At 56.4% G+C, this 13,695-nt stretch overlaps 1 protein-coding gene across 5 annotated transcripts in view; it reads left to right on the forward strand.

The window, feature by feature from the left end:
• LOC140133894 (SCO-spondin-like) overlaps positions 1–13,695 on the forward strand; it is a 235,870-nt gene that overhangs the window by 92,099 nt on the left and 130,076 nt on the right. For all 5 annotated transcript variants that reach the window (XM_072154576.1, XM_072154577.1, XM_072154579.1 and 2 more), the window contains exons 27-37: positions 280–674; positions 1,672–1,902; positions 2,050–2,232; positions 8,198–8,452; positions 10,978–11,100; positions 11,435–11,532; positions 11,625–11,847; positions 12,220–12,372; positions 12,458–12,598; positions 12,694–12,876; positions 13,502–13,652. In XM_072154576.1, coding sequence (XP_072010677.1) covers positions 280–674; positions 1,672–1,902; positions 2,050–2,232; positions 8,198–8,452; positions 10,978–11,100; positions 11,435–11,532; positions 11,625–11,847; positions 12,220–12,372; positions 12,458–12,598; positions 12,694–12,876; positions 13,502–13,652 — 2,136 coding nt within the window. The remainder of the gene's footprint in view (positions 1–279; positions 675–1,671; positions 1,903–2,049; positions 2,233–8,197; positions 8,453–10,977; positions 11,101–11,434; positions 11,533–11,624; positions 11,848–12,219; positions 12,373–12,457; positions 12,599–12,693; positions 12,877–13,501; positions 13,653–13,695) is intronic.

Here is a 13,695-nt window from a genome sequence, read left to right on the forward strand (position 1 = left end):
CACACATATATGACCCCTGAGGACCTACCTTCATGGTCAGCACATCCCCTATCACACATATATGACCCCTGAGGACCTACCTTCATGGTCAGTACATCCCCCATCACACATATATGACCCCTGAGGACCTACCTTCATGTCAGCACATCCCCCATCACACACATATGACCCCTGAGGACCTACCTTCATGGTCAGTACATCCCCCATCACACATATATGACCCCTGAGGACTTACATTCTTGGTCTCTTACTTTGGTGTTGACCCCCTTCATGTCGCAGCACCTGTACATCTGGCCGGTGGCTTTGCCCGGAGGAGCCATGTTCTGCCCCATCCCGATGTTCCTCTGATGAATTTGCCTGCATGTTCAGCGATCGCTGCGTCCCCTCCGCCTGGGTCTGTGACAATGAGGACGATTGTGGGGATGGATCTGATGAGATCTGCTCGCTGACCTGTGCCCCTCACGAGCACCGCTGTGCCAATGGGCAGTGCATCCCCCTGGCGCACCGCTGCGATGGCCGAGCAGACTGTGGGGATCATTCGGATGAATGGGGCTGCCCTGCCCCCTCCTGCAGTGACCACGAGTTCCGCTGCTCCAATGGACGCTGCATCCCCCTCTCACACGTCTGCGATGGGGACTTGGACTGTGGCTTTGCGGATGACTCTGATGAATCAGGTAAGTCCTGTATGACTTACCTCATGGGTGTAGCCATCATCGTATTCTGTGATGTCCCAATATGCTGTCCTCCATGACTTCTAAACCTTCACTAAAATTCATTTAGTGACTTATCCTGCCCCTTCTCTGCCCACAAGTTATGATACCCCTCCTAGTACCCAACTTATATCCTCCTTGAAGTAACTCCCCTCAACTTACACCCCTTTTCTGTAGGACTCCCATCTTATGTCCTCATTCCATAGCCCCTCCTTCATGCCCCTCATTCCATAGCCCCTCCCTCATGCCCCTCATTCCATAGCCCCTCCCTCATGCCCCTCATTCCATAGCCCCTTCTTCATGCCCCTCATTCCATAGCCCCTTCTTCATGCCCCTCATTCCATAGCCCCTCGCTCATTCCCCATTCCATAGCCCCTCCCTCATACCCCTTATTCTATAGCCCCTCCTTCATGCCCCTCATTCCATAGCCCCTCCTTCATGCCCCTCATTCCATAGCCCCTCCTTCATGCCCCTCATTCCATGGCCCCTCCCTCAATACATAGCCACTCCCTCATGCCCCTTATTTCCTAGCCCCTCCCTCAATACATAGCCACTCCCTCATGCCTCTTATTTCCTAGCCCCTCCCTCATGTGCCCATTCCATTTCACTGCCCTTATGCACTCCCTCCTGACGCCCTTCCATAGCCCCTACTTCATGCTCCCCCTTTCCATAGCCCCTCTCTTGCGACCCCCCATTCCATGGCGCCCTCTCATGTGCCCATTCCATGGCACTTTCCTTATGCCCTCCCTCATGCCCCCATTCCATAACCCCTCCCTCATACCCCCATTCCATAGTCCCTCCCTCATACCCCCATTCCATAGCCCCTCTTTCACACCGCCCCATTCTGTAGCCCCTCCCCCGGTTACCTGCAGCGGTCTTGGCTATGCACCAGATGACTTTGTAGGATCAGACATGTCTGATGTTGTGCAGCCGGTCAGCTCTGGGCTTCCTTCTCCTCCAGGCTGCTCCTCCGGCTGTAGCTCGGCACACTTCCCTTGCTCCCTGGGTAAGTGCATCCCCTACATCCATCGCTGTGATGGCCACGATGACTGTGGGGACTTCAGTGATGAAAGGAGCTGCTCCTGTCCATCCAGCGACTTCCAGTGTCCAGAGGGACTTTGTCTTCCCAAGGGGAGGGTGTGTGATGGCCTCCAGGACTGCGCCAATGGAGTAGATGAGACTGTGTGCACAGGTAAGAAATTAGGACATGTATATGACGTAGGTGAAGCCTCCATCATACCTGCGCTCCGCCTCTAGATGTGATGAGGAGGTCCTTAGAGTTTTATCACTTGGTGGTGATGTGTGGGATGTCCTCAGTCTGGTGTCTTTGCTGCCACAGGGCAGGGGACGTGTCCCCGAGGGTTCTGGGTCTGCGGGGATGGGACCTGCATCAGGCAAGACAAGTTGTGTGATGGGAAGAATGACTGCAAGGATGAATCAGATGAAGAGTCAGCCCAGTGCGTGTCTCCAGCTCCGGATAGCACACAAGTAACCCCACCGGGATCCTCCAGAACCACAGCAGGTATATAGTCATACTTGTGATACTCCCGCCCCCCTCAACCCCTGTCTCCCATCCCACTCGATGCCTGTCTCTTGTCTCCCTCAATCCCTGTCTCCTGTGCTATTCAATCCCTTTCTCCCATCCCTCTCGATCCCTGTCTCCCGTCCCTCTCGATCCCTGTCTCCCGTCCCTCTCGATCCCTGTCTCCCGTCCCTCTCGATCTCTGTCTCCCGTCCCTCTCGATCTCTGTCTCCCGTCCCTCTCGATCTCTGTCTCCCATCCCTCTCGTTCCCTGTCTCCCGTCTCCCTCAATCCCTTTCTCCCATCCCTCTCTTTCACTGTCTCCTGTCCCCCTACATCTCTGTCTCCCATCCCTCTCGATCCCTGTCTCCCGTCCCTCTCGATCCCTGTCTCCTGTCCTTTTGATCCCTGTCTCCTGTCCCTTTGATCCCTGTCTCCCGCCCCTCTCGATCCCTGTCTCCCGCCCCTCTCGATCCCTGTCTCCCGCCCCTCTCGATCCCTGTCTCCCGCCCCTCTCGATCCCTGTCTCCCGCCCCTCTCGATCCCTGTCTCCCGTCCCTCTCGATCCCTGTCTCCTGTCCTTTTGATCCCTGTCTCCTGTCCCTTTGATCCCTGTCTCCCGCCCCTCTCGATCCCTGTCTCCCGCCCCTCTCGATCCCTGTCTCCCGCCCCTCTCGATCCCTGTCTCCCGCCCCTCTCGATCCCTGTCTCCCGCCCCTCTCGATCCCTGTCTCCCGCCCCTCTCGATCCCTGTCTCCCGCCCCTCTCGATCCCTGTCTCCCGTCCCTCTCGATCCCTGTCTCCCGTCCCTCTCGATCCCTGTCTCCCGTCCCTCTCGATCCCTGTCTCCCGTCCCTCTCGATCCCTGTCTCCCGTCCCTCTCGATCCCTGTCTCCCGTCCCTCTCGATCCCTGTCTCCCGTCCCTCTCGATCCCTGTCTCCCGTCCCTCTCGATCCCTGTCTCCCGTCCCTCTCGATCCCTGTCTCCCGTCCCTCTCGATCCCTGTCTCCCGTCCCTCTCGATCCCTGTCTCCCGTCCCTCTCGATCCCTGTCTCCCGTCCCTCTCGATCCCTGTCTCCCGTCCCTCTCGATCCCTGTCTCCCGTCCCTCTCGATCCCTGTCTCCCGTCCCTCTCGATCCCTGTCTCCCGTCCCTCTCGATCCCTGTCTCCCGTCCCTCTCGATCCCTGTCTCCCGTCCCTCTCGATCCCTGTCTCCCGTCCCTCTCGATCCCTGTCTCCCGTCCCTCTCGATCCCTGTCTCCCGTCCCTCTCGATCCCTGTCTCCCGTCCCTCTCGATCCCTGTCTCCCGTCCCTCTCGATCCCTGTCTCCCGTCCCTCTCGATCCCTGTCTCCCGTCCCTCTCGATCCCTGTCTCCCGTCCCTCTCGATCCCTGTCTCCCGTCCCTCTCGATCCCTGTCTCCCGTCCCTCTCGATCCCTGTCTCCCGTCCCTCTCGATCCCTGTCTCCCGTCCCTCTCGATCCCTGTCTCCCGTCCCTCTCGATCCCTGTCTCCCGTCCCTCTCGATCCCTGTCTCCCGTCCCTCTCGATCCCTGTCTCCCGTCCCTCTCGATCCCTGTCTCCCGTCCCTCTCGATCCCTGTCTCCCGTCCCTCTCGATCCCTGTCTCCCGTCCCTCTCGATCCCTGTCTCCCGTCCCTCTCGATCCCTGTCTCCCGTCCCTCTCGATCCCTGTCTCCCGTCCCTCTCGATCCCTGTCTCCCGTCCCTCTCGATCCCTGTCTCCCGTCCCTCTCGATCCCTGTCTCCCGTCCCTCTCGATCCCTGTCTCCCGTCCCTCTCGATCCCTGTCTCCCGTCCCTCTCGATCCCTGTCTCCCGTCCCTCTCGATCCCTGTCTCCCGTCCCTCTCGATCCCTGTCTCCCGTCCCTCTCGATCCCTGTCTCCCGTCCCTCTCGATCCCTGTCTCCCGTCCCTCTCGATCCCTGTCTCCCGTCCCTCTCGATCCCTGTCTCCCGTCCCTCTCGATCCCTGTCTCCCGTCCCTCTCGATCCCTGTCTCCCGTCCCTCTCGATCCCTGTCTCCCGTCCCTCTCGATCCCTGTCTCCCGTCCCTCTCGATCCCTGTCTCCCGTCCCTCTCGATCCCTGTCTCCCGTCCCTCTCGATCCCTGTCTCCCGTCCCTCTCGATCCCTGTCTCCCGTCCCTCTCGATCCCTGTCTCCCGTCCCTCTCGATCCCTGTCTCCCGTCCCTCTCGATCCCTGTCTCCCGTCCCTCTCGATCCCTGTCTCCCGTCCCTCTCGATCCCTGTCTCCCGTCCCTCTCGATCCCTGTCTCCCGTCCCTCTCGATCCCTGTCTCCCGTCCCTCTCGATCCCTGTCTCCCGTCCCTCTCGATCCCTGTCTCCCGTCCCTCTCGATCCCTGTCTCCCGTCCCTCTCGATCCCTGTCTCCCGTCCCTCTCGATCCCTGTCTCCCGTCCCTCTCGATCCCTGTCTCCCGTCCCTCTCGATCCCTGTCTCCCGTCCCTCTCGATCCCTGTCTCCCGTCCCTCTCGATCCCTGTCTCCCGTCCCTCTCGATCCCTGTCTCCCGTCCCTCTCGATCCCTGTCTCCCGTCCCTCTCGATCCCTGTCTCCCGTCCCTCTCGATCCCTGTCTCCCGTCCCTCTCGATCCCTGTCTCCCGTCCCTCTCGATCCCTGTCTCCCGTCCCTCTCGATCCCTGTCTCCCGTCCCTCTCGATCCCTGTCTCCCGTCCCTCTCGATCCCTGTCTCCCGTCCCTCTCGATCCCTGTCTCCCGTCCCTCTCGATCCCTGTCTCCCGTCCCTCTCGATCCCTGTCTCCCGTCCCTCTCGATCCCTGTCTCCCGTCCCTCTCGATCCCTGTCTCCCGTCCCTCTCGATCCCTGTCTCCCGTCCCTCTCGATCCCTGTCTCCCGTCCCTCTCGATCCCTGTCTCCCGTCCCTCTCGATCCCTGTCTCCCGTCCCTCTCGATCCCTGTCTCCCGTCCCTCTCGATCCCTGTCTCCCGTCCCTCTCGATCCCTGTCTCCCGTCCCTCTCGATCCCTGTCTCCCGTCCCTCTCGATCCCTGTCTCCCGTCCCTCTCGATCCCTGTCTCCCGTCCCTCTCGATCCCTGTCTCCCGTCCCTCTCGATCCCTGTCTCCCGTCCCTCTCGATCCCTGTCTCCCGTCCCTCTCGATCCCTGTCTCCCGTCCCTCTCGATCCCTGTCTCCCGTCCCTCTCGATCCCTGTCTCCCGTCCCTCTCGATCCCTGTCTCCCGTCCCTCTCGATCCCTGTCTCCCGCCCCTCTCGATCCCTGTCTCCCGCCCCTCTCGATCCCTGTCTCCCGCCCCTCTCGATCCCTGTCTCCCGCCCCTCTCGATCCCTGTCTCCCGCCCCTCTCGATCCCTGTCTCCCGCCCCTCTCGATCCCTGTCTCCCGTCCCTCTCGATCCCTGTCTCCCGCCCCTCTCGATCCCTGTCTCCCGCCCCTCTCGATCCCTGTCTCCCGCCCCTCTCGATCCCTGTCTCCCGCCCCTCTCGATCCCTGTCTCCCGCCCCTCTCGATCCCTGTCTCCCGCCCCTCTCGATCCCTGTCTCCCGCCCCTCTCGATCCCTGTCTCCCGCCCCTCTCGATCCCTGTCTCCCGCCCCTCTCGATCCCTGTCTCCCGCCCCTCTCGATCCCTGTCTCCCGCCCCTCTCGATCCCTGTCTCCCGCCCCTCTCGATCCCTGTCTCCCGCCCCTCTCGATCCCTGTCTCCCGCCCCTCTCGATCCCTGTCTCCCGCCCCTCTCGATCCCTGTCTCCCGCCCCTCTCGATCCCTGTCTCCCGCCCCTCTCGATCCCTGTCTCCCGCCCCTCTCGATCCCTGTCTCCCGCCCCTCTCGATCCCTGTCTCCCGCCCCTCTCGATCCCTGTCTCCCGCCCCTCTCGATCCCTGTCTCCCGTCCCTCTCGATCCCTGTCTCCCGTCCCTCTCGATCCCTGTCTCCCGTCCCTCTCGATCCCTGTCTCCCGTCCCTCTCGATCCCTGTCTCCCGTCCCTCTCGATCCCTGTCTCCCGTCCCTCTCGATCCCTGTCTCCCGTCCCTCTCGATCCCTGTCTCCCGTCCCTCTCGATCCCTGTCTCCCGTCCCTCTCGATCCCTGTCTCCCGTCCCTCTCGATCCCTGTCTCCCGTCCCTCTCGATCCCTGTCTCCCGTCCCTCTCGATCCCTGTCTCCCGTCCCTCTCGATCCCTGTCTCCCGTCCCTCTCGATCCCTGTCTCCCGTCCCTCTCGATCCCTGTCTCCCGTCCCTCTCGATCCCTGTCTCCCGTCCCTCTCGATCCCTGTCTCCCGTCCCTCTCGATCCCTGTCTCCCGTCCCTCTCGATCCCTGTCTCCCGTCCCTCTCGATCCCTGTCTCCCGTCCCTCTCGATCCCTGTCTCCCGTCCCTCTCGATCCCTGTCTCCCGTCCCTCTCGATCCCTGTCTCCCGCCCCTCTCGATCCCTGTCTCCCGCCCCTCTCGATCCCTGTCTCCCGCCCCTCTCGATCCCTGTCTCCTGTCCCTCTCGATCCCTGTCTCCCGTCCCTCTCGATCCCTGTCTCCCGTCCCTCTCGATCCCTGTCTCCCGTCCCTCTCGATCCCTGTCTCCCGTCCCTCTCGATCCCTGTCTCCCGTCCCTCTCGATCCCTGTCTCCCGTCCCTCTCGATCCCTGTCTCCCGTCCCTCTCGATCCCTGTCTCCCGTCCCTCTCGATCCCTGTCTCCCGTCCCTCTCGATCCCTGTCTCCCGTCCTTTCGATCCCTGTCTCCCGTCCTTTCGATCCCTGTCTCCCGTCCTCTCGATCCCTGTCTCCCGTCCTTTCGATCCCTGTCTCCTCTTGACCTTCTAGATTTTTGTCTGCTGCTGCAAAGAATATCGATTCCTTTTCCTTTAGTTCCCTGTACCCAATTACTCCAGATGCTGCCTCCTATTCCTATAGATCTTTCTCCTCAATCCCTATCTTTAAAAAATCTTCTTCTGTTGATTTGGAGCACTTTCCCGCTAGATCTTTCTTCTCTTGCTTTTAATCCCTTTCTGTATTCATTTCCCTTATTTCAGATTCCTTCTGCCTCTCTATACTCCTGTTCTCATTAGTCTGTGTCAGGATTTGGGATAAGTGGATCCTCTGGACCACCACAGGAGGTGGTACTAGCCAACACCTGGGACCAGAGTCTAAGTGGCACCTGTTCTTCACCAGAGCCGCCGCAAAGGGGGACGGTCTTGCTGCGGCAGGGTACCACCAGGTCATTCCACGGGTACGACCAGCCCGCGGCACCAGCCGAGGTCGAGCTACCTTAACAAGAGACAGTCTTGTGGTCAGGTTTCATGCATGGGGTCAGGGCAGGCAGCAGAGATGCAAGGTCAAGTACAATCCGGGGTCAGCAACGGGAGGTCCAGGCAGATGGGTCCACGAACACAGGAACTCAGAAGCAGGAACACACAGGAAGGCAGGAACATGGGAATACAGGAACTCAGCAGCAAAAACACACAGGAACGCAGGAATATCGCTGGAGAGCTTTAAGGTGTAGGCACAAAGATCCAGCAGGAAGCGGCAGGCTTAAGTAGAATTCCTAGAAAAGGCCAGCGCCAATTAGTGGCATGCAGGCCCTTTAAATCCTTTAAAGCCAGTGCGCCTTAGGAGACGGGAACGCGCATGCACGGCCGAGGAAGACGGAGCAGGAGCCGGGACATGTAAGTAGTGCAGGCGACGGGCTGGCGGGACATGGGCGATATGGGTCGCGGGACCACCCGTGACAGTCTGTTTCTGTGGATCCACTTCCCTTTCCTCTAGATCCTATTCTCTATAGATTCCAGTTCTTCTGTAGTTCGGGATCATGTCGTCTTCTCCTCTAGATCAGTGTCCACTGTCCTTCGGTATGATCTTCCTATTTTTAGGAAGATAAGTGATATGGCTCCTGTGCCTCGGATGTTTCACCACATACATACTGCTAACCATCCTCCATTGTGTCTTTCAGCTGCAGGTAGTATTGTGGATAAGCGCTGCAGCCGCTATGAGTTCCAGTGTGGCAGTGGTGAGTGCCGGCCCCGGGGATGGCTCTGTGATAATGAGGTGGATTGTATGGATGCCAGTGATGAGAATGACTGTAACAGAACATGTGATCTGGAGCACTTCAAGTGCATGCTCAGCGGAGAGTGCATCACCTACAGCCAGCTGTGTGACGGGGCACCGCACTGCCGTGACCAATCAGATGAGAGCATGGACAACTGCGGTAAGAAACCACAAATACTATATACTCCAACATACTTCCTTAACATATACAGGGGCCATTGACTGAAAACATCATCAAACAATCCAGAAAAGTAGATATATAGTAAACTGGGTGGAGGATGCAGCTACTCTCTGTGTCTGTGAGACATCCAGCTGTGAGAGGGCAGGAGGATGCAGCCTCTCTCTGTGTGTCTGTGAGACTTCTTGCTGTGAGAGGGCAGAAGGATGCATATTATCTCTGTGTCGGTGAGACTTTATGCTGTGAGAGGGGAGGAGGATGCAGCCTCTCTCTGTGTCTGTGAGACTTCTTGCTGTGAGAGGGCAGAAGGATGCATATTCTCTCTGTGTCGGTGAGACTTCCTGCTGTGAGAGGGGAGGAGGATGCAGCTTTTCGCTATGTCTGTGAGACTTCCTGCTGTGAGAGGGGAGGAGGATGCAGCTTTTCGCTATGTCTGTGAGACTTCCTGCTGTGAGAGGGGAGAAGGATGCAGCTTTTCTCTGTGTCTGGGAGACATCCAACTGTGAGAGGGCAGGAGGATGTAGCCTCTCTCTGTGTCTGTGAGACTTCTTGCTGTGAGAAGGCAGAAGGATGCAGATTCTCTCTGTGTCGGTGAGACTTCCTGCTGTGAGAGGGGAGGAGGATGCAGCTTTTCTCTGTGTCTGTGAGACTTCTTGCTGTGAGAGGGGAGGAGGATGCAGCCTCTCTCTGTGTCTGTGAGACAGGAGGAGGATGCAGCTTCTCTCTGTGTCTGTGAGACTTCCTGCTGTGGAAGGGGAGGAGGATGCAGCTTTTCTCTGTGTCTGTGAGACTTCCTGCTGTGAGAGGGGAGGAGGATGCAGCTTCTCTCTGTGTGTCTGTGAGACTTCTTGCTGTGAGAGGGCAGAAGGATGCATATTATCTCTGTGTCGGTGAGACTTTATGCTGTGAGAGGGGAGGAGGATGCAGCCTCTCTCTGTGTCTGTGAGACTTCTTGCTGTGAGAGGGCAGAAGGATGCATATTCTCTCTGTGTCGGTGAGACTTCCTGCTGTGAGAGGGGAGGAGGATGCAGCTTTTCGCTATGTCTGTGAGACTTCCTGCTGTGAGAGGGGAGGAGGATGCAGCTTTTCGCTATGTCTGTGAGACTTTCTGCTGTGAGAGGGGAGAAGGATGCAGCTTTTCTCTGTGTCTGGGAGACATCCAACTGTGAGAGGGCAGGAGGATGTAGCCTCTCTCTGTGTCTGTGAGACTTCTTGCTGTGAGAAGGCAGAAGGATGCAGATTCTCTCTGTGTCGGTGAGACTTCCTGCTGTGAGAGGGGAGGAGGATGCAGCTTTTCTCTGTGTCTGTGAGACTTCTTGCTGTGAGAGGGGAGGAGGATGCAGCCTCTCTCTGTGTCTGTGAGACAGGAGGAGGATGCAGCTTCTCTCTGTGTCTGTGAGACTTCCTGCTGTGGAAGGGGAGGAGGATGCAGCTTTTCTCTGTGTCTGTGAGACTTCCTGCTGTGAGAGGGGAGGAGGATGCAGCTTCTCTCTGTGTCTGTGAGACTTCCTGCTGTGAGACTGGATTAGGATGCAGCTTCTCTCTGTGTCTGTGAGACTTCTTGCTGTGAGAGGGGAGGAGAATGCAGCTTCTCTCTGTGTCCGTGACACTGCACGCTGTGAGAGTGGAGGAGGATGCAGCTTCTCTCTGTGTCCGTGAGACTTCCTGCTGTGAGAGGGGAGGAGGATGCAGCTTCTCTATGTGTATGTGAGACTTCTTGCTGTGAGAGGGCAGAAGGATGCATATTCTCTCTGTGTCGGTGAGACTTCCTGCTGTGAGAGGGGAGGAGGATGCAGCTTTTCTCTGTGTCTGTGAGACATCCAGCTGTGAGAGGGCAGGAGGATGTAGCCTCTCTCTGTGTCTATGAGACTTCCTGCGGTGAGAGTGGAGGAGGATGCAGCTTCTCTCTGTGTCTGTGAGACTTCCTTCTGTGAGTGGGGAGGTGGATGCAGCTTCTCTATGTGTCTGTGAGACTTCCTGCTGTGAGAGGGGAGGAGGATGCAGCTTCTCTCTGTGTCTGTGAGACTTCCTGCTGTGAGAGGGGAGGAGGATGCAGCTTCTCTCTGTGTCTGTGAGACTTCCTGCTGTGAGAGGGGAGGAGGATGCAGTTTCTCTCTGTGTCTGTGAGACTTCCTTCTGTGAGTGGGGAGGAGGATGCAGTTTCTCTCTGTGTCTGTGAGACTTCCTGCTGTGAGAGGGGAGGAGGATGCAGCTTCTCTCTGTGAAATCACTTCCATAAAATAATAACAGATAGACCCCTTCCCACTTGATGTCTAATCCAATCCTATTTTAATACCGGAAGAGACAGTTTCTTGCAGTGGTCATACATGGTGGTCATATATGGTGGTCATATATGGTGGTCATATATGGTGGTCATATATGGTGGTCATATATGGTGGTCATATATGGTGGTCATATATGGTGGTCATACATGGTGGTCATACATGGTGGTCAGCAGTCATAGTCATTACATGTTATGTCATCTCCTTGTACTTCCATGTTTTCAGGTTCTGCACAGATCCCTCCCTGTCCTGGACACTTCATCTGCACAAACAGGATGTGTGTGAACATCTCTCAGGTCTGTGACGGCTCTCCAGACTGTCCGCAGGGAGAAGACGAGAAGACTTGTGGTGAGACACCAACCTACAGGAGATGGGGCATCTAGGTTCATGGAGCCTGATCCTTATGTCAGTGTTGGGGGCAGTAGGTGTGAGAGAGTTTGTAAGGGGCACAATCTATAAGTTCAGGAGGTTCGGCATGAACATAGACACTGGGAAATTTAAACTGACGATTGGCCATGTGTGGTCTCCAGGTTCCACCATGAGATTCCAACACAATAACAGATCCTTAGTGTGGGTTTTCGTGTGTCGCTTGAGAAGATGTTACCCAATAGTGATCATGATTGTCACATCATAAGAACCTGTTACTTCTCCTCCATTTTATCTACTTTTCTGTCTCTGATAGAGAAGAGTCTAGTGACGCCAGCGTTTCCTAACCAGATATCTCCGGAGGGCTGCCCAGAATACATGTGCCCGAATGGTCGCTGCCTGATGTTTAAACAGGTACCTGAGATGCAATCCCCGGTGGGATGAGGCTATGACCTCCGATATTCTGGATCTCTCTAGTTTTTGGCTTTTCTGCCCTATGTCTTCAGGTCTGTAATGGAATCGCTGACTGTGAGGATGAAGATTTGGGCTTTGATGAGAGGGAATGTGGATTCTGGAGTCCTTGGGGGTCATGGAGTGACTGTAGCCAATCTTGTGGCACTGGCATGCAGAGTAGACGCCGAGTGTGCACCAACCCATCCAGTGATATCCTGAGACAATGCCGGGGAGAGGAGAGCGAGGCTCAGCAGTGCTTTTCCGTGTCCTGTCCAGGTAAGGACCTAACACTGAGTCCAGGCTGAACAGTCACATCCCCTCGGTCATTGATGGACATCCATTATTCTCAATATGGAAATATTTCTGGGCTACACTGAATGGTCGGAGTGGAGACAGTTGTGATATCTGATGGCGGTAATAGTTCACGTAGAATCTTACAGTATATCCCAGAGTCTCCGGACTCACTGAATACTCTGAATAATGAAGTGATGGACGTGGGGTATTTTCTCACATGTGCAATATATTCACGTACCAAAATATTCTAAATGACTTAATCTTCAAGTCTCACACATCCCAGAAATCATGGGGGAGCAGATGACCCTTCACATTTCTTCACAGTCTTATTTCTACATGATCTTGGTTTTCCAGTTGATGGTTCGTGGACTTCATGGACATCATGGTCAAACTGCACTCAGGACTGCACGGGGGTGGTGATTCGGCGCAGGGAGTGCACACCACCACAGAATGGTGGACGCCAGTGTTCTGACCTTGTGGGATCTCCTGCTTCATCTCTAGAGATTGGTAAGATGGTGACAGTGGTGGGAATCGGAGGATCAGCTAGGTGCTGACTAAGATGGTGACTAATGATTGCTCTGTCTCTCTTCAGATATGTGCCTGCAGGAGGGCTGTCCTAGGCCTCCATCTTGTCCTCCTGACTTGATATATAAAACCTGCGCCCCATGTCTAATGAGCTGCTCGGACCTGACAAATAATAGAGTTTGCCCGAGTGCCGAGCCCTGTGTCTCTGGTAGGAACGGGGAGAAGGTTCTGCTTCTGCAGTCATAGAGACGTCCTTTGCTGTATGCAATGTGAGGTCTCATACTTGTTTCTGTACCTGGTCAGGTTGCAGGTGTCCAGATGGATATCTGCTGGACAGCATGAACCACTGTGTCCAGCCGGAGGAATGTCCATGTGAGGTGGATGGGGTCACCTATTGGCCCGGCCAACTGGTTAAAGCCAATTGCCAGATCTGCACCTGTCAGGATGGTCAGATGAAGCAGTGCAGGCAGAACCCCGAGTGTAATGGTCAGTACCAAGATTACAGTGGACAGTGGCTGTGTGGTCAGTGATAAGAACCTGGGAGGAGTGGTGAGTGACTAGGACCATGGATGGAGGTGTCAGTGACTAGGACCATGGGTGGAGGTGTCAGTGATAAGAACCTGGGAGGAGTGGTGAGTGACTAGGACCATGGATGGAATTGTCAGTGACTAGGACCATGGGTGGAGTGGTCAGTGATAAGAACCTGGGAGGAGTGGTGAGTGACTAGGACCATGGATGGAGGTGTCAGTGACTAGGACCATGGGTGGAGGTGTCAGTGACTAGGACCATGGATGCAAGTGTCAGTGACTAGAGCCATGGATGGAGGTGTCAGTGACTGGGACCGTGGGTGTAGTGGTCAGTGACTAGTATCTCGGGTTGAAGGATCAGTAACTAGAACCACAGTGGATTGGTCAGTGACTAGTATCTCGGGTGGAAGGGTCATTGACTAGGACCATGGGTGGATTGGTCAGTGACTAGTATCTCGGATGTGAGGGTCACTGACTAGGACCATGGGTGTAGGAGTCAGAGGTGGATATGGGTTTGGTGACTAGAACTCTTTTATAGGTGATGTCCATGTATTGTGGGTAATAATTGGTGTCTATGTTTGCAGTACACTGTGGCTGGTCCGCCTGGTCCCCCTGGGGTGACTGCCTTGGTCCATGTGGGGTGCAGAGTATACAGTGGTCTTTCCGTAGTCCCAATAATCCCAGCAAGCATGGAAACGGGAAGCAGTGTCGGGGAATCTACCGCAAGGCGCGCAGGTAATTGTGTCCGGCCTGGCTTCTATCCAGGACCAGGTGTATC

Source organism: Engystomops pustulosus, chromosome 5 (genome assembly GCF_040894005.1).
Source record: "Engystomops pustulosus chromosome 5, aEngPut4.maternal, whole genome shotgun sequence".
Lineage (NCBI taxonomy): Eukaryota > Metazoa > Chordata > Amphibia > Anura > Leptodactylidae > Engystomops > Engystomops pustulosus.